This window comes from Haliotis cracherodii, unplaced genomic scaffold, assembly GCF_022045235.1.
Source record: "Haliotis cracherodii isolate W230 unplaced genomic scaffold, xgHalCrac1.p SCAF_20, whole genome shotgun sequence".
In the NCBI taxonomy this organism is placed as follows: domain Eukaryota; kingdom Metazoa; phylum Mollusca; class Gastropoda; order Lepetellida; family Haliotidae; genus Haliotis; species Haliotis cracherodii.
Genome location: NW_027266276.1, coordinates 14,623,786 through 14,644,198, shown reverse-complemented (window position 1 = coordinate 14,644,198; position 20,413 = coordinate 14,623,786). Strand labels below are relative to the sequence as shown.

Sequence of the window (20,413 nt, the reverse complement as noted above, 5' to 3'; positions counted from 1 at the left end):
ATTATGAAAAACAAAGCAGATGACAATAAAACCGATCGCCCAAATGCATCACGGCAACTGCCATGGTAACCAGATACACGTGAGTTCCGTGCAAATTGAAATGCACATGCGTTCCCCCATTTCATGCCCTATAAAAATCCACCCAGATCGGATAACATGCATTTATTATTGAATTGCTACCACATGCCAAGATTGACAAGAATTCAGCGACACCAAGCCCTTGCACGATTGCAAGCTGGTCAAACCGCCCGGCAAAAAGCCTATGCATTTCAATGCCACGTAAGGACCATATACAGGCTCCAGCAACGGCACCAGACCACCAACACTACAGATAACCGACCATGTAGTGGAAGACCAAGGGTCACCACCTAACGTCAGGATCCTCAGATTGTTCGACAGCATCTTCAAGATCGCTTTGTTACTGCTGCGGAAACTGCTCCACAGACCATGGGGACACACCAGCGACACATTAGTGCGGACACCGTGCGTCGACGATACGATTGACGAGCAGACACCTCCACTGTCACAGGCCACACCGAGGACCCATTCTGACAACACGTCATGGCCGAGACCGTCTTCATTGGGCAACACAGCACCAGCATTTGCGCCACCAGCAATGGAGAAGAGTCCTCTTCTCAGATGAGAGCCGTTACTGTATCTCAACAGCAGATGGCAGAGACAGAGTCTGGCGACGCCGTGGGGAACATTATTCGGACGCTTGTGCTGTTGAGAGAGACTCGTTGGGTGATCCGAGTATCATGGTGTGGGGAGAAATTGGTTTTGCACAGAGGGTCGGCCCTGTGGTCTTCCAGAACATCAGTCCAGGGAGAGGCAATGGTGCCGCAACCACGAGTTTCAGCATGATAACTCCCGTGCCCACACTGCGAGAGCAACAAGAGACTTCCTCCAGCGGAATAGCATCAGAACCATGCAGTGGCCTGCCGTCAGTTACGATTTAAATCCCATTGAGCACCTGTAGGATAAGATTCAAAGAGGGGTGAATGATGTCCGACCAAGGCCGACAACTGCAGCTGAACTACGTCAGGCGTTCCTCAGAGTGTGGGCTCAAGTGCCTATGGCCTTCATCAACCGCCTCATCCATTCCATGTATCGACGTTGCACGGCAGTCATCAGTGCACATGGCGGACACACGAGATACTGACTTGTGATTCCATTTTCTCAGAGACTAGTGTTGTGTTTCACTTTCAGAACACTTGACACTTTAATTTCAACCTTACAGTGTTTGGACAAATAGGGTTTCTCATATATCTACCCATGGTGACGTTTCCTTTGCGGCTCAGTATATAAAGGCAATCTTGATGCATCTGTAACTGTAATTTCGCTTGTTGAGACGGTAAAAGACATTCATTCACGCATTACAAAGTAACGTCCACTAGGTGGTTAGATAATGAAAACTGAACGTAGAGTTAATTCAGTGTTGGTTGCGTGACCTGATTCAAACTTGATTCGACTGACAATTGGTTAAAATATTGTTTCCAAGATAGTTACAGTACAGCATACCATAAGACAATGAATGAAGCGAATTCATACACATGTACTTATAACAGAATGTATGTCCATAACATCTGAGACTCAACACAAACGACCGCCTCTGTTGTCTCGTGGTAGAGCGTCTGTCCGGTGAGCGAAAAGTTGGGGTTTGGATCCCCGGCCGCGTCGTACCAAAAGACATTAAAAGATGATACTTTTTATTCTGCCTGGCGCTCGGCATTAAGGGGCAAAAGCAAGGACTCGGAGTCAGTATACTGTGTCTGAGTGGGGGTATTCATGTTAAACTGCGGCATGGCCTCTCAGTGGGCTAGCACTATGAAATCGGCATTTGTCCGGGTTCGAAGATATATATATACGTACGCACAAGTATACCAACACGTTCACAAGTATACCAACAACAATATGGTCCGGGAGAGTGTGGCAGACTCCTTGGAATATCACTATACATCCAGAGCAGTACTGATGCGGACTGATGCAGCTTCCATAGCAGTGTATACGCCCCCATCAAGCATAGAACATTTTAATAATGAAAAACATACATTCGCAGCTCATCAATATGAACAAATATCTTTTTAAATAATAATGGTTCTTTTTACCCCGACTCACGCTCGGAATTAAGGGGGATAATGAGTAGGGTATTCATGTTAAACATGTATGGTGTCTCAGTGGGTAAGCACTATATAACCAACAATTGTAGGTTAGCAGATATATACATATGTACGCACGCACGCACGTTGTCATATAAACGGTAAACCCCATCACACCATTATCTCGCCTTGATTCTTCTCATCACTCCTAGTAGGGCTCAAGCAAACATTTTACGACTTCTTCCATCATTATAAAGCAAATGCTATTCTGAGATTAAACCTTTACTAAGTGTGCTGAAGCTCCACGTATTGATACGTGAATGATATTCCGAAAGGAAAAGAGGGTGTCTCGCCAACCAAGTCATCAATATATTGAACATTGTATTGCTGCATGTATGTCATTTGATATGTCGCGAGTCTTCACAATCTATTTATTACATTCAGCACTTTCCTATGCGCCAAAACAATCCCACAATCCCACAAGACAACTTGGAACTTCGGTTTTTGTCTCGAGACCCTGGGTCCCTATTCGAGGACATCACAAATATTACCCCTGATGTTCGCGAGATTGTATCCAATTAAGGAGAACCGGATTCAAACCTAAGATCATAGGTTTCTGGCATGTATAAGGAAGAGAACTCTGTATAGATATCGCGACTCTGAGGAGAAAAAGAAAAATGGCTGATCATGAAAATGACGATTGGAAAATTGGAGTCATCCCTTTCATCATCACACTGTCTGGAGTAATGACATCTAACTGTCTGGAGTACTGACATCTATTATGCATTGCAGTATATTTATTATTCTGAATGGAACAGATGCTGGGCTGTATAACCCTGACTCATCCACGCCAGAACATTAACAGCGAGGACGGTCCTGACACATATTGCTCCCTCATCATATGGTACAACAGATTGCGTTTACATGGATGTCCGACAGTCTGAACTGTGACCACGATAGGACGGGGCCACAGAGGTCGTGGGTATCATCAGGGCCATAACTGTGCTATCGGTTTCACTAGGTGGTGAAACGTCTTCTTCGATCTGTCATCATCGATAAGGTAACACGTGACACTGACATAAAGGGTAGAGTTAAACCGTTAACTCACTTGCTGCAATGTCGGGGACATTAATGTGATGTTATTCAATTATTGTTTGGATGGCAGTTGGCATTCTGAAGGACGTATCAGGAAAAAACATATATTCTCGTCGGTATGTCTCTGTAGCATGTCGATGTGGCGCTAAATGTTGACTCACTATTGGAAACTAAAACCATACATGTTTGCACAGCCTGAACGCACTCCCGTATTTCCCGAATCCTATTATGATCTGATCAGAATGTATCGGAGCCAGTCATTTTGCATTTATTCATTGTTGTTGACCTATGACAGGATAATCATAGGTATTTGTAATCTCGGGCAGCAGGTGTGCGTTGTGCGTGGTGTCAATTCTACATGGCATATACAAAATGCATATAAATATACCTCATACAATTTATAATGATCGATAATGTTCATTAATATTTATGGTCGGTTGTCTCATATTACCACACGTCGTCGTACAAAGTATAAGCCTCTGAACACGTCTGTTTTGTTCATTGGCATGGAAGCAACGACATGGAATCGAGTGGTCATATTTGGGGACTGGGTCGGTGGCATCACGGCGCTCGAACCCTCCTTTTGACTTTTGAAAGTATATTAATATATTATTTCATAATTGGAATGCATATCTACGTTCAAGTTTTGAACACCTTTATTGAAAATATAGAGGAAATATTTGGGCTTTCCTCCCACTTAAATACTATTATCAGTCTTGATCTAACGGAAAGACTCAGACTTTTAAATGGCTTTAAAATAAAAAATACCTTTCAACCACTCACTTTTGCTTCTGTTGCATTAAGTGCATTCCATGTTTCAATGACTCTGGTTGTGGGACTGCTACTAAAGATGCTACAGTTACTACATCTGACGGTCAGTTACAAAATCAAGATTAGACAAAAGTATCAACAACATGTTCTTGTCATAAGGTGACACGGTGACAAAGATCCCCGACGGCGTTGGACGTTGCTGACAATATTAATCACTGGTCTGTCTAGTTCTGACGGCTATATTTATAGAGAGCCGTCATATAACGGGAATATGTCAGAGCTGCGTCAAACAATAAAACAAACAATAATTACACACACAGATGTTATATGAATCAATTCCGTAACTCAGCAACTAGTCGATATACAGTGCACGGTACACAAGTTATGCTACAGCCAGCCACCGCAGCATTAACGCTCCAATAAGCCTACCATAGCCATATGTAGGTCGTTAATCACAAACATCATGCAGAAGAATGGATACATAAATTCAGGTCAGAAATGTTTTATCTTACAGGCTTATCTATTTTCATTTGGTAACCTGCTGTAATCACACTGTATGCATTATTATCTAAACTGTGCGCAGGGGGAAAGCAACGTATCCGTTACCACAAGGTTGAGGTGACACATCTGGTTCATACCTTCGTATCTAACCACGTTCGTGCAGCATTCTCACGATAACCTGGACCTCTGTCACTATCTCATCTACTCGTTCATTTAACATGGAGTGAGTGATTGAGTGAGTGATTGAGTGAGTGAGTGAGTGAGTGAATGAGTGAGTGAGTGAGTGAGTGAGTGAGCGGGTGAGTGAGTGAGTGAGTGAGTGTGTCGGTGGGTGGGGGTATAAGGTGGGTGAGTGAGTGAGTGAGTGTGTCGGTGGTTGGGGGTATTAGGTGAGTGAGTGAGTGGGTGGGTGGGTGGGTGAGTGAGTGAGTGAGTGAGTGAGTGAGTGAGTGAGTGAGTGGGCGGGCGGGTGAGTGAGTGGATGAGTGAGTGAGTGAGTGAGTGGGCGGGTGAGTGAGTGAGTGAGTGAGTGAGTGAGTGAGTACGTGCGTGAGTGAGTGAGTGAGTGAGTGAGTGAGTGAGTGAGTGAGTGAGTGAGTGAGTGAGTTACGCTTTAAACACCAGGCTACCCCGGCGCTCCAACAGAGTAAGTGATGCGCCACAGTTGAGAATATTGCTAGCGCTTTTCGAGTCAAGTTAATAACAATGAACGTGACCTGTTCGGGGTTCAAGTTCCGTGCAGCCGTGCAGGAATAAATAGGTCCCAGCAATCTGTTGCTTGTACTCGAGGGCGACTGCTTTGGGACGGGTAGGCTCGGTGACTTACTTGATCGCAAGGTATGGACAAGGCTGTGTCACGATAAGTATATTTCGGTAATTACGTGAGGGTAATCTTACAACTTCATGCAATCGTCTAGCATAAGACTATGTCATGATAATTATATTTCGGTAGTTAAGTCAGGATAATCGTGAAACTTTCAAGCGTATCCTCTAGCACATGGTTGCGACATGATAATTATGTGACTCTCTCTTTTGTACCCTAACCTGAAAGGGCGTTTTTTTTTAGATCCTTCCGTCCGTCCTTCCTTCCTTCAGTCCGAGGACATTTTGTGTGTGTGACCTGTTACTTGAAAACTACTACCTAGATTCTTTTCAAATTTGGTGAACATTTTTTGTACCTATAGGAAAGGTGCAGTTCGACGTTTGATTTCAATATTTCGATTTTTTTGAAAAAACATAGCTTTTTTTCATTCTTTTGCTTAGTTTCTATTTTACTTTTGGCGACCTATAACTTTAAAAAAACTCTCTTTTTTCAATTGGAATACAGTTTCTATACCAAAAAGGAGAGGTGCAGTGCAAAGTTTGATTTTGATAATTTGATTTTCTGAGAAAATATAATTTGCCTTTTTCATGTTTTGAACTTAGAAATATTTTGGAGTCGAAGTCGAGGGTATTAGTGAGCCCTGATCACTTTTTGTCTAGTTCGTTACTGTTATCGAGACCCGAATGAGACCGTTTAGTACTGTATACACACACGCCTATTCTTTATTGAATAGAACATCTCATACTTGTCAATATGTCTGCCATGCATCTCTTATGAATACTATAAATAGTGCACATGTAAATACACGCTACGCTGGTTCTATACGCGCTCTATTTCATACCTGTAGAGATGTTCCCGGGAAGTCATACCTCTAATAGACTTACACTCTGCCCATACATGAATAGTCAGATTAGGTCAGCATGACATGTGTGTAGAGTTTCCAACACGCCAGCTGAATCCCCCTGCATGAATAGATAATAAAGGAAAGCTTTGCTGAATAGCCCCAGTCCTGTATAGTTAACCGCCTTACTTTGTTGTAGTCCCGTACAGCCTCGGGCACGTTCACTGAAGCGGGAAGCGTGTCAATGACAGTGCACAGGATATAGGAAAGAAATTCCAAAATCCGACTTTGTAATCACGCAGAAACTGCACGTGGGTAGCCATACAGCGTACCGGTAGATGTGGACAGATGTGGAGATAACTTTACACTACTGAAGGTAAACAGTGATTCTAGTCAGCCAGTTTTATCGTATGGTCGAATAGGATTGAAATTTAAGATATATTTTGGAAACGTTCACATGGATCGTGCATGACAATGATCAATGGCGAAGATAAGCAACCGCCGAATTCGTTTGTTCTTACAACACTTTTGTTGTGGTAACTTGGACAGCCATGTGGTGCACTCCTTCATACAGTGGCTGTGTTATGGTTGGTGCAGATATGCATGCATTTCTTCTTTCACCTGGATTATGGTTAGGACAGGCTTTCAAAATTTGTTCCTTCATATAATGCTTGTGTTATGGATGGGACAGCCGTTGAATGCATTCTTTCATATAGTGCTTGTGTTATGATTGGGGCAGCTGTCTAAAGCCTTCCTTTGTCCTCTTGGTAATCACCGCCCCATTTTGTTAAGATTTAACTTAGCGTTAGGCTGCATACAAATATTTGTGAGGAGAGCGGTGGGAAATTGATGCGGGTGGAACACTTTTTATATGTTTTGTCACACAACTGGGCACACATAGAACTCGGCCCTTTGAGACGACTCATACGTATTCATAAGACGCGGGAAGTTCGAATATATTTTATATGGACAGTACAAATGACTAACGCTCAGGATTTAAAGTGACACACCGTGAAGCGACTCCTTTTCAACCTTGAATATCAACAATGTGAATGTTTGTGTCTGTGTGTGTGTGGCTGCTTGTACTAGTCCGGACTAATGTCGATTTTATAGTGCTATCCCACTGAGATACCATGCTGCAGTTTTAACATGAATACCCCACTCAGATACAGTATACTGACTCCGAGACGACCAGTCCTTGATTTAGCTCCTTAATGCCGAGCGCCAGACAGGGTAACAACAAGTACCACCTTTGAAAGTTTTTTGGTATGACTTGGCCCGGAATCGAACCCCGGACATTCCGCTCTTCTGGCGGACAATCTACCACTAGACCACGGAGGCCGTCTTCTTCGCTTTAAACAATTAAAGGTTCAGCAGTCAGATATAAATCACCTGCTGTCCTTAGGGGCATACATTAAACATGGACTCGATCCCTGTCAATTTATGTATGTGAAGCCAATTTCTGGATGAAGGTTGGGTGTAAGTCTTATGTGGGGTTATTTTTGCATACTTCTTTCGGCTATGTTATCGATTTAATGCATATGGTTAGTGTGTATGTGTATTTGTAAAAATTTAAATCTGAATCCTTTAAATAAAAAATAAATACATTTACAATTATTTTGCAGAGAAGGGCTGCAAAATGGATCTGTTTGATTATGGAAATATTTACTCACTAGTCACGATAAAAAGACGAGATAAATTATTTTAACCGTATTTCTGTTTTTATCTGTCATGTTTAATAGTCTGCTCACATGTGAACGATGGGTTGCTGTTCGTCGAAAGAAAGTAGGGATTTCAACAACATCAACGACATCGATGACGACAGTGAACCTTACACCGACGTATACCATGACAACACCCAGGGTCTTGGCCTGAAACAGCGCACTGTGGACTTCAGAAGCACTAAGGTGCCAGATGAGGGGATGCAGAGACCCGAGGTCCCTATTGGTCAGATGTGGACGGACCCAGAGTTTCCACTGGACGTTGCAATAACTGACGAGTCCAGGAGGGAGGTGGAATGGAAAAGACCTCAGGTAAGAAGTAGCTTAGATGCATTCTTCTAAAACCAAGCGACAAAATCCATGCCATTAGAAATCTCCATTGTACAATTTCGGCAATGTCAGAATCATGGTCTCCTCTGTGGTCTAGTGGTAGAGCATCCACCCGGAGAGCGGAGGGTCGGGATCTGATCCCCGGCCGCATCATACGTTAAAATATGGTACTTGTTGTTACCCTACCTGGCGCTCGGCATTGAGCGGCTAAAACACGGCCTGGGCTTCTCGTAGTCAGTATACTGTGTCTGTGTGGGGTATTCATGTTAAACTGCGGCATGGTATCTCAGTGGGCGAGCACTATAAATCGGCATCAGTCCGGACTAGTACAAGCTGCCACACACACACACACACACACACATACACACACACACACACACACACGTGCATGCGCGTCGCTATATAAGTGCAATAATGTTGAACGCGACGTCAAACCCCATGTCACCTCACCTCAGAACCATTTGTTTATAAATCAATATCAAATAGTGTTTGAGAAAAAGTGAGTATATACTGCTCTGCCAACGTTTATCTGACAAAACACAGGCCCCTAACAAACCAGTAAAAATATGAAATCACACGGGACATCATGCCTCCAATTTTGAAATGTCCTTCACAAGTCTACCATAAATCTATTTGAAAGTTTACTAAGGCCTTGATCAAACAACTTTGGAACTCTCTGAACTATACGTAGAAAGGGCATGCTCGACTGTATCGCAAAAGTCGTGAAAAGCTGTGGCTCCTGGAATATTGCTCGAGAAGCAAATCGTGTTGGTGAATGTGTGAATTGTGTTAAACCTCGTTTTATACAGCATTTGATTTGCATCATGAGGTGCCAGTGTAATGTGGCCGGAAAGTCCAGACACTGGAAATACTGTGTACCTTATCTCACTTGTAAATTAACCTGTAAATCACGTCTTTAAAATTGTTGTAAATATGACATTTACAAACCTATGCGATTGGTGTAAATATGACATTTACAACCCTAAACATGCATTTACATACTTTTTTCAAATCGCAAACCTACTTTTCACGGACGTCTTAATTCATAACCTTATACATATTGTGAAGACCATACAGTTTGGTGATTAATAGGTTGGGTCTAATATGGGATTAAGTTTCCGAGACAGATAAAAAAATTGTGAAGTAGCTTGGAAACTTTCATGCGTATAGTGTATGCTAGAATGTATTAAACATTATTGTCATAACGAAATATATGCTCAACTTTGCATATGTTGTATGGTGCTATCTTTGTCTCTATATATAACTGTGTATTTACCCTCACCATCCTACCACATGTACACTCTGCAGCTGAATCACTGCTGATGTATGTACAGACGGAACTGGTTCACACGTAGAATTTGCCTATTTTCAGAAGAATCATTATTTTGTCAGGAAATCGTCCCTGATCCTGTATTGTTTGCCGACGGCCCTTTCAGACTGGACATTCAGCAAAGGTCTTTTGGAACTTGTTGGTTTTTGTCAATGTTATCGGGTCTTGCCGACAACCGAGATCTCTGCAAACGGGTATGTAACAGTTTTACGTTCAAATCAGGTGTGTTACCGTAATTAAATTCGATGCGATCCTAATATTGCTAAATGATTCATTTGGAATCGTCAATTGAAGGCTATGACAAGAAAGTAGATACCTTGGTAGAGACGTACACGCTTACCTAGCAATCAGTGATGGTAGAGTGATTACCCTGTTCAGATAGATGATGTGTGCGTATCAACCGTGCAACTTCCTGGGTACATTTGAATCCGGTGATAACTGCCGTTACAAGATATTGTGATACAATTTGTTAATATACTTCAAAGTGTGCAAAAGTAAATATTCATCTGTTAGAATAACCAACATGAACATTGACAATTCAAGGTTATCAACGACGCCTCGTACACACCAGAGACAGATGGAATATGTCACTGCAGGTTCTGGAACTTCGGGGAGTGGAGGGACGTCTACATCGACGACTATCTTCCTGTTATTGCCAGGACGAGACATCTGTATGGAGCGGCATCGGGGACAAATAGGAACGAAATGTGGGTTCCTCTGATGGAGAAGGCCCTAGCAAGGTACCGTAACATGATGACATTAATTGCTGTCTAGCTCTTTGTGGTACTACTCAAGCAGGGATTCCGGTGTGGACTTGGTTCCCAGCAATCTATGCTTGTCGTATGAGGCGACTGAAGAGATCGGGTGGTCAGACGAGGTGACTTGCGTGTCATCATAACCCTACGGCGGGACTGTTTGCTCACAATATGAATCACTGGATTGTCTGGTCTAAAGATGTCTAAAAATGTTAAGCTATCATCCTGAACATCTTCCATGAGACGAATAATAATAAATTAATCATGAATATAATTGCTTTTCAATTTAATTTAAACGTGAATATGGGTGGTGTGAAACTAAGATAAAAAGAATTCAAACTTCCTAATGTTTTTCAATCAGTGTGGTATCCATTTCTGCAAGCTGAATGGCATATTGTGCAAACTTGGGATGAAGAAAAGAGATGCTTTTCAAGAAAAGTATTCATACTCAGAAAAAAGACGAATCCCATAAAGTTTCCGACCAGTCAGACAGGAGCACATTCTCCTGTGCACTTTACAATATATATTTTATTGCCTTATCAGATTTCACGGGTCCTACACGTTGGTCAGAGGTGGTCTCTCCAGTGATGCCTATCTGCTGCTGACGGGAGGAATATCGGAGAGGATTGACTTTCTGAGAAACAACTCAAGACTTGCACCTGCCGAGCTGTTCAGCCGAATCAGGATTGCACTCAACAATGGGGCTTTGTTGACATGCGGAGTGTCGGTACGTAAGTCCATTCTACACCTGTCGCTTTGGGGATTCTAGAGTAGGCCATGCCTCAAGTACCCTGTGTCTGTTATCAGTCGAAATGGTTTTGGTATTAAGGTGCTGTGACTTGGCAAATTGTATGTCATGCTGCCCCGATGACGTGGATCGCTGTTGATACTCTCAACCACAAGTGTGCCTTTTCACGAATTCATTATTTATAGGTTTGCCGTGATTTAGCTGGAATAGTGCTGACGTCAGGTTTAGACACCATTCACCAGCTCATCCACCTCTCAGTACTGTCTTCCACGAAAGCTCCTCACAACCCGATACAATATCATGAGTAAAAGAAGGTTGGCCATACCCAAAGAAGTCAAAGATGGCACAGCATTAAATCAGGGATATAACAAGGTCTGGGCGGCTCGGAGTCAGTATACTGTGTCTGAGAGGGGTGTCAATGTTAAACTGCAGCATAATACATGAATCTCAGTTGACTGGCACTATAAAACCGCAATAAGTCAGGATTAGAACACGCAGCAACACACACACACACACACACACACACACACACACACACACACACACACACACACACATACGTGCATGCACGCGGCTAATCTCGCTATAAAAGAGCACTTAAAAGTGACGTTAAACCAAATTCCACCTCATCTCATTATCAAGAGAAGAATTAGTTACCTTGATCCCGATCAAGGCCCCGTACTTCTACTGGTGTGTGACATCTGGAACAGGTGAGGTGAAATGGGGTTTAAACGTCGCGTCCAAGATTATTGCACTTATATAGCGACGTGTATGCACGTGTGTGTGGCTGCCTGTACTGGTCCGGACTGATGCCGATTTTATAGTGCTACCCCACAATGCCGCAGATTTAACACGAATACTCCACTCAATATACTGACTCCGAGCCCACAAGTCGTTGTTTAAGCTCCTTAATGCCAAGCCCCAGGCAGGATAACAACAAGTACCATCTTTAAACGTCTTTTGGTATGACTCGGCCGGTGTTCGAACCCCGTACCTTCCGCCCTCCGGGCGCAAGCTCTACCACTAGACCAGGGATGAAGTCCATCTGGAATACAGTTTCCAAGAGTTTTCAATGGGAGCTTTACGCATCGCATAATGATGATAGCGTGACGCATCCTGTTACTGGCCTCATACCTACTAACAAAAACAAAAATCAAACTTGCAAGAGCTCGCAAAGGTGACTTTGAACTTGACACACACTTTAGAAATTACAATGTTTGTGTTTTTATTTCAGAAAGATGGCGATGGTATTCTTGGATTGATGGGGCCCCACTCCTACTCCCTGAGTGCCGCTTCCGTGGTACGTACATGTAGCCATGACTCTGTATACGTGTCAGCATCACTACGTTAGTGACCCCCTGTGGGCACTGAGACTCAGACTGGGTCACAAACACACGGTCCCAGGTGATCATGTCGTAACAACCGACTGACATGGTGATTGGTTGGTCATAAAGTATGACGTGTGACATTGCGTCTTCGTACCCCAGTGGCATGGTTCGTTACTCGTGCTATCAATCACTGGTTTGTCTGGTGCTGATTCGACTATTTTTTATATTTTGCTTCGTCGTTATATTAATGGAATTTAGCTGACTGCTATATAACAACATTTACCAAAAGTGAATCATTTGCGTCAGTGTTATGTATATGAGCATAGTTATTTATGTTCGAACTGAAATATCGCTGACTGCCCCATAATACAACATTCACTTACAGTCACTTATGCACATTTGTGTTGGTGTAATGTTTGAGCATGTTGATTTAGACTGAATGAGTAAACAACAAGCATTCACTTCACGCACAGTCATCCCTGCACCATATGCATTAGGGTAGTGTTTTGGTGCATACTGACTTAGGCCCATGACTGTGTGATTTCGTGTCTGTGGGAAGTTTGTGAGTAAATATTTTCATTTAAAAAAGACGTGTTTTATACATGTTCATTCCATTGTTTAAGGTGACGAAGGCAAACGGTGAAAAAGGATATCTGTTAAGAATTCGAAATCCTCACGGGAGCAACGAATGGACGGGAAAATGGAATGATCGGTAAGTATTATAAAAAAAATTAAACTTGTTATTTTCATTATTCTTTTTAGCTTATTATATTTAAATGGTGACGTTTACAATTGAATTGCGAGGTTTCGCAGCAAGAATTAAGTAATTAATTAAAATAAAAAGATGAAAAAATGAATAATTAGCTGAAGGGACACATTACATGGAAAATTGGTAAATCTCTCGGAGCTGCGGCACAGCGGCTCTAGGTCTCCTCACAGTCCTTCTCTAAGGAAACACGCCGTCATATTGCTGGAATATACCACGCCGCCATATCGCTGGAATATACCACGCCGTCATATTGCTGGAATATACCACGCCGTCATATTGCTGGAATATACCACGCCGTCATATTGCTGGAATATACCACGCCGTCATATTGCTGGAATATACCACGCCGCCATATCGCTGGAATATACCACGCCGTCATATTGCTGGAATATACCACGCCGTCATATTGCTGGAATATACCACGCCGTCATATTGCTGGAATATACCACGCCGCCATATCGCTGGAATATACCACGCCGTCATATCGCTGGAATATACCACGCCGCCATATCGCTGGAATATACCACGCCGTCATATTGCTGGAATATACCACGCCGTCATATTGCTGGAATATACCACGCCGTCATATTGCTGGAATATACCACGCCGCCATATCGCTGGAATATACCACGCCGTCATATCGCTGGAATATACCACGCCGTCATATTGCTGGAATATACCACGCCGTCATATTGCTGGAATATACCACGCCGTCATATTGCTGGAATATACCACGCCGTCATATCGATGCAATATACCACGCCGTCATTTTGCTGGAATATACCACGCCGTCATGTTGCTTGAATATACCACGCCGTCATATTGCTTGAATATACCACGCCGTCATATCACTGGAATATACCACGCCGTCATATCGCTGGAATATACCACGCCGTCATATCGCTGGAATATACCACGCCGTCATATTGCTGGAATATGCCACGCCGTCATTTTGCTGGAATATACCACGCCGTCATATTGCTGGAATATACCACGCCGTCATATTTCTGGAATACTGCACAAAGGGTGTCAACAAATTTTGGCATGTCAACCAAAGATAAAAAGTGTTTTCTCAAGATATATTCAAAATACACCCCTCACATTAAGACTAACAATAATGATTCATGATGAAATACCTGCCCTCACTGATGTTGATCGGACATAGGCATATAACTGAGCCAGAAAGGCATCGCCACTTCAAGAAGCCAGTTTAACGAAATATTAACGAGAACAACTCTAGACTGTAATCATATACGACCACAAGACGTACAGTATTTGAAGGAGTTGGAAAACAAACAGCTTTATTTCTGCGCCGTTAAAATATTGCGAATACCACACCAAAGACAATACTGCGACGAGATATTTTTGCCGTGTTGATAAGAGAAGTGACAATATGGATTTGAAGATCAGCGTCATGAAACCGATTCACGCAAGATGGCTTGTTTCCTGTGTGGACAAAATTGCAAAGGACACTGACGCAATCAAGAGAGGTTGGAAGAAGGCAGGATTACTGTTAGGTAACAGTGACACTAATTGGTCTGTTTACATTCACTTGTCTGTCATTTGTGATGTATTGTATGACCATTCTGCATTCATTTGTGTTTTTAACTTATTGAGTAACTTGTGGTTCTGGTTGATGATTTCAACATTTGATGACGTGTTGCAATGAATAAAGTATGTATGTATTATTTATACTTATTTTTGCGTTTTTAATTTTTGCGATTGAGTCTCGTTCGCAAAACTCGCAATAATAAAACGGTCGCAAAAAATTCCTCGTTTACAGTAATTGTTTGGCACTATATGCCAAATAACGTGGTTTGTCTGTGAAAAACTAAAAGTGTGCTTGGCACTGTATGCAAAATAACGTGCTTTTGTTTCTGATAACCTATTTCTGTGTTTGGCACTATAATAATTATGCTAAATAACGTGGTTTGTTTCTGAAAAAGTAAAAGTGTGCTTGGCATTGTATGCTAAATAACGTGGTTTTGTTTCTGAGAAACTAATTGTATGTTTGGCACTATATGTTGAATAACGTGCTTTTGTTTCCGAGAGACTAGTATGTTTGACACAATATGCTGAACAACTTGGCTTTGTTTTAGAGAAACTAATGGTACGTTCGGCACTGGTGTTGAATAATATGGTTTTGGTTTCAGAGATCCTGAATGGGAAACCCTTAAGGAAGGTGGAAGCATAAATACAAATCGGAACGATGGGGAATTTTGGATGAGTTTAGAAGATTTCCTTGAATATTTCTACCGGGTCACGATTTGTTCGCAGCTCCCGGACTTTGACAAGGACGGACAGCCTGATTCACTGAGTAGGTACAGCGTCAGTGTGTACATCAAATATCAGCACAAAATGAGCGTGACAACTGAACATGACAGACACTTTCAACGTACTACGTGTCTGATTCACACAGGTCGCCGTCGCTTGGCAGGAGTTGTTGTGTGGCGTCAGGCAACAAACGCTTACTTTTTTATGCAAATTGTGTAAGTGGCGATGCCACCAGTAGGGCGGAACCTGCTTACCCTTTTCGCGACCACCTGGTGTCATCACTGATTTCCAATGACCCATTCATATCATTTTCACATCCACTTTGCCTGTTACGCCTAGTGCAATCTGTTTCAGAGGATAATCGATAATTGGTATTCTCTGACGTTGAAGTTGTATTTTTATACGTACCACATGTCAGATTCTTTATTCGTATCATTTGGCCGACACTTTATACGTGCCATGTTGCAGACACTTTATAGTACCACTTGTCAGTTACTTTATACGTACCATGTGGCAGACACTTTATAGTACCACGTGGCAGATACTTTATACGTACCACGTGGCAGACACTTTATACGTACCACGTGGCAGACACTTTATACGTACCACGTGGCAGACACTTTATAGTACCATGTGGCAGACACTTTATAGTACCATGTGGCAGACACTTTATAGTACCACATGTCAGATACTTTATACGTACCACGTGGCAGACACTTTATACGTACCACGTGGCAGACACTTTATACGTACCACGTGGCAGACACTTTATAGTACCATGTGGCAGACACTTTATAGTACCACATGTCAGATACTTTATAGTACCACGTGGCAGACACTTTATACGTACCACGTGGCAGACACTTTATACGTACCACGTGGCAGACACTTTATAGTACCATGTGGCAGATACTTTATACGTACCACGTGTTAGATACTTTATAAATACCACGTAGCAGATACTCTATACGTACCGTGTGGCAGACACTTTAAACGTACCATGTGGCAGACACTTTATAGTACCACGTGGCAGATACTTGATAGCACCACGTGGCAGATACTTTATACGTACCATGTGGCAGACACTTTATAGTACCACGTGTCAGATACTTTATACGTACCACGTAGCAGATACTATATACGTACCATGTGGCCGACACTTTATACGTACCATGTGGCAGACACTTTATAATACCACATGTCAGATACTTTACACGTACCATGTGGCAGACACTTTATAGTACCACGTGGCAGATACTTTATACGTACCACGTGGCAGACACTTTATACGTATCCCATGGCAGATACTTTATACGTACCATGTGGCCGACACTTTATACGTACCATGTGGCAGACACTTTATAGTACCACATGTCAGATACTTTACACGTACCATGTGGCAGACACTATATAGTACCATGTGGCAGATAATTCATACGTACCACGTGGCAGATACTTTATACGTATCCCATGGCAGATACTTTATACGTACCACGTGTCAGATACATTACACGTACCACGTGTCAGATACATTACACGTACCACGTGGCAGATACTTTATACCTACCACATATCAGATACTTTATATCTACCACGTAGCAGATACTCTATACGTACAACGTGTCAGATACTTTATACGTACCACGTGGCAGATACTTTATACGTACCACGTGTCAGATACTTTATACGTACCACGTGGCAGACACTTTATACGTACCATGTAGCAGATACTTTATACGTACCACGTGGCAGATACTTTATACGTACCACGTGGCAGATACTTTATACGTACCACATGTCAGATACTTTATACGTACCACGTGGCAGATACTTTATACGTACCATGTAGCAGATACTTTATACGTACCACGTGGCAGATACTTTATACGTACCACGTGGCAGATACTTTATACGTACCACGTGGCAGATACTTTATACGTACCACGTGGCAGATACTTTATACGTACCACGTGGCAGATACTTTATACGTACCATGTAGCAGATACTTTATACGTACCACGTGGCAGATACTTTATACGTACCATGTAGCAGATACTTTATACGTACCACGTGGCAGATACTTTATACGTACCATGTAGCAGATACTCTATACGTACCACGTGTCAGATACTCTATACGTACCATGTGGCAGACACTGTATTTGTACCACGTGGCAGACACTTTATATATTATTGATACGTCTCTTCTACTCTTTATACCAACATGTAGCGATCGGAATAAAAGTGCATTGTGTCTGTATTGGTTAGTCGCGCCCATTATATAGTCAGGCCAGTGTCTGATGAACGAGGGCTTGAATCCCGCCATAATTCTTGGTGTGTGTTAGAATCTTACTGATTTCACCGTGGTGGTAAACACCTTCAACATATCATACACGACACACAATCTGCGCCATTAAATCTTCTCACTCGCTTCTTTCTTTAACAGGATACGTGTTGAATATATTCGGGGAATGGCGGGGTAAAGCTGCCGCGGGACCGGGGCGAACTCTGAGGGAACGCCTTCGCAACCCAAGATTTTCATTTACAGTTCCTCGGAAAGGTAAGAAGAATGTATTAGATTACTTAATGAGTGAATTTCAATTATGTCAATATCAGTTTCGCTTGTGTTCAGTTTTGTGTACTAGTATGTCGTACAGTCTGTTTTCGTTAACTCCATCTTCAGATAAAATTGTCTATATTTTTCGTGAACAAGTGATTGATACAAAGAGCATTGTCGTATTTCCATGACACGCAATCAATCCCGTCACCGAGCCTGGCCAGCCGATCCTTCAGTCGCCTCGAACGCGAACCAGCATAGATTGCTTAAAATTGAGGCCTATTCTCACACGGAGTCCACATGGAAGCACTTTCAATCCCTAGCATGTCTGTTCCAAGCATACTTACACATATCTTCCTGAATTACAGCTGCGTGGGGCGTTAAAAGACAAACAAACAAAACAAGATTATACTTAATGGATTTGGTTTGCAGGTTTTGCAGACAAAGACCATGTCCCTGTGTTGGTCCAGCTCATACAGAAAACGGACTACAAGGAGTATGCTGCCATATCTTGTGACCTCTTCAAGGTAACGACCATCTGTTACTACACCTGGCATTTTGGCCTACCAGGACCAGGTTGGTTTTGAGTGAGTGAGTATTGTTTCACGCCGCTTTTAGCAATATTCCGGCAATATCACGGCGGGGGACTCCAGAAATGGGCTTCACACATTGAACCCATGTGGGGAATCGGACCCGGGTCTTGGGCTTGACAAGCGAACGCTTTTACCACTCGACTACCCAACCCAATACAAAAGCGCGTGCTAATGTGCTGCGGGGTCACGTTTCACAAACAAATATTGAAAATTCCGAACATCCCACCGCTTTTGCTCGTGTGATACCGGAGCTATTCTCTCGTTGCATAAAATCGGTAGATCACGGGAGCTCGTTTTGTATTTTATATATATAAAATCGTATCGGGTGATATATATGGTACACACTGCGAGATAGATATTTCGTGTTTGTCAAAAATGAAAGCAAGTGTCAACAAGTGGGAGAAAATATGTGAAAAGCTGGACTTCCTCATTATTAAAGCCTATGTGAAATATTGGGATGGAACCTCCCAGAACTCCATCAGCAACAGGTGTTCTCTCTTTGCTAATATGTTTCTTTATGTATATGGATCTGAATGTCTGTTCGTGACAAACAAGTCAACACAAGATTGTACGACAAAAGGGGATGTCTTAAACTTTCCAAAACTCAATGTCCCCCTTATGCTGATGACATTTCAGCAGCTCCAGCCTTTTCGCGTCATTATGACAGGATTTTGTCGTTTTTATTTCGTTTTTGCTGATGGCCTATGCTAATAAAATATCTAGTGCAAACTGAGAGGTAGATAATACATGAATCTGGAGAAGGGCAGGTATTCAGGACATGCATACCCTTTTTGCGAACACCTGATGTTATCACTCATTTTCAGTGATCCATTCATATGATTCTCACCCCTATTACCCTGTACTCCTGCTGGAATCTGTGTCGGCAGATAATCGAGAGTGAATATTCTTCTCTGACGTTGATTTATGCTGTTTTGAGATGACCTATGCCACTGACGCATCAAGCAACTATTACATTTCCCCATTAATGTAATATTTCTGTTGTTACAGATGACCTATTCTAATGAAGGGTCTCCACCTACTGCATGCTCTCTGTTGTTACAGATGACCTATGCTAATGAAGGGTCCACCAACTACTACATGTATTCTGTTGTTACAGATGGCCTATGCTAATGAAGGGACCTCCATCTACTACATGTATTCTGTTGTTACAGATGGCCTATGCTAATGAAGGGACCTCCATCTACTACATGTATTCTGTTGTTACAGATGGCCTATGCTAATGAAGGGTCCTCCATCTACTACATGTATTCTGTTGTTACAGATGGCCTATGCTAATGAAGGGACCTCCATCTACTACATGTATTCTGTTGTTACAGATGGCCTATGCTAATGAAGGGACCTCCATCTACTACATGTATTCTGTTGTTACAGATGGCCTATGCTAATGAAGGGACCTCCATCTACTACATGTATTTTGTTGTTACAGATGGCCTATGCTAATGAAGGGACCTCCATCTACTACATGTATTCTGTTGTTACAGATGGCCTATGCTAATGAAGGGACCTCCATCTACTACATGTATTCTGTTGTTACAGATGGCCTATGCTAATGAAGGGTCCTCTATCTACTACGTGTATTCTGTTGTTACAGATGGCCTATGCTAATGAAGGATCCTCCACCTACTACATGTATTCTGTTGTTACAGATGGCCTATGCTAATGAAGGGTCCTCCACCTACTACGTGTATCAGATGGAAGACACAGAGTACAGGAACAGCTACTTCCCCAACCTGCAGGCTACATTCCGCTACATGCTGCCTCCGGGCCGCTACTTGGTGCTCCCCTCCACCTTCCTTCGCGGTGTTCACAGGGAATTTCTCATACGAGTGTTTTCACCTGGCCCATTGTATAGATGCAG

At 42.5% G+C, this 20,413-nt stretch overlaps 1 protein-coding gene across 4 annotated transcripts in view; it reads left to right on the top strand.

Annotated features, from left to right (window-relative positions):
- Nucleotides 1-2,977: 2,977 nt before the first annotated feature.
- LOC139470348 (calpain-B-like) overlaps nucleotides 2,978-20,413 on the top strand; it is a 20,443-nt gene continuing 3,007 nt past the window's right edge. The window contains exons 1-12 of one of the 4 annotated variants that reach the window (XM_071252727.1): nucleotides 2,978-3,159; nucleotides 6,330-6,506; nucleotides 7,873-8,163; nucleotides 9,574-9,705; nucleotides 10,055-10,251; nucleotides 10,810-10,993; nucleotides 12,249-12,314; nucleotides 12,966-13,054; nucleotides 15,265-15,428; nucleotides 17,831-17,944; nucleotides 18,374-18,468; nucleotides 20,202-20,413. In XM_071252727.1, coding sequence (XP_071108828.1) covers nucleotides 7,891-8,163; nucleotides 9,574-9,705; nucleotides 10,055-10,251; nucleotides 10,810-10,993; nucleotides 12,249-12,314; nucleotides 12,966-13,054; nucleotides 15,265-15,428; nucleotides 17,831-17,944; nucleotides 18,374-18,468; nucleotides 20,202-20,413 — 1,526 coding nt within the window. In that variant the 5' untranslated portion in view covers nucleotides 2,978-3,159; nucleotides 6,330-6,506; nucleotides 7,873-7,890. Of the gene's footprint in view, nucleotides 3,160-4,389; nucleotides 4,457-5,217; nucleotides 5,340-6,329; nucleotides 6,507-7,872; nucleotides 8,164-9,573; nucleotides 9,706-10,054; nucleotides 10,252-10,809; nucleotides 10,994-12,248; nucleotides 12,315-12,965; nucleotides 13,055-15,264; nucleotides 15,429-17,830; nucleotides 17,945-18,373; nucleotides 18,469-20,201 lie in introns of those variants that run through there. The other 3 variants (XM_071252728.1, XM_071252726.1, XM_071252725.1) reach the window with 3 other exon arrangements.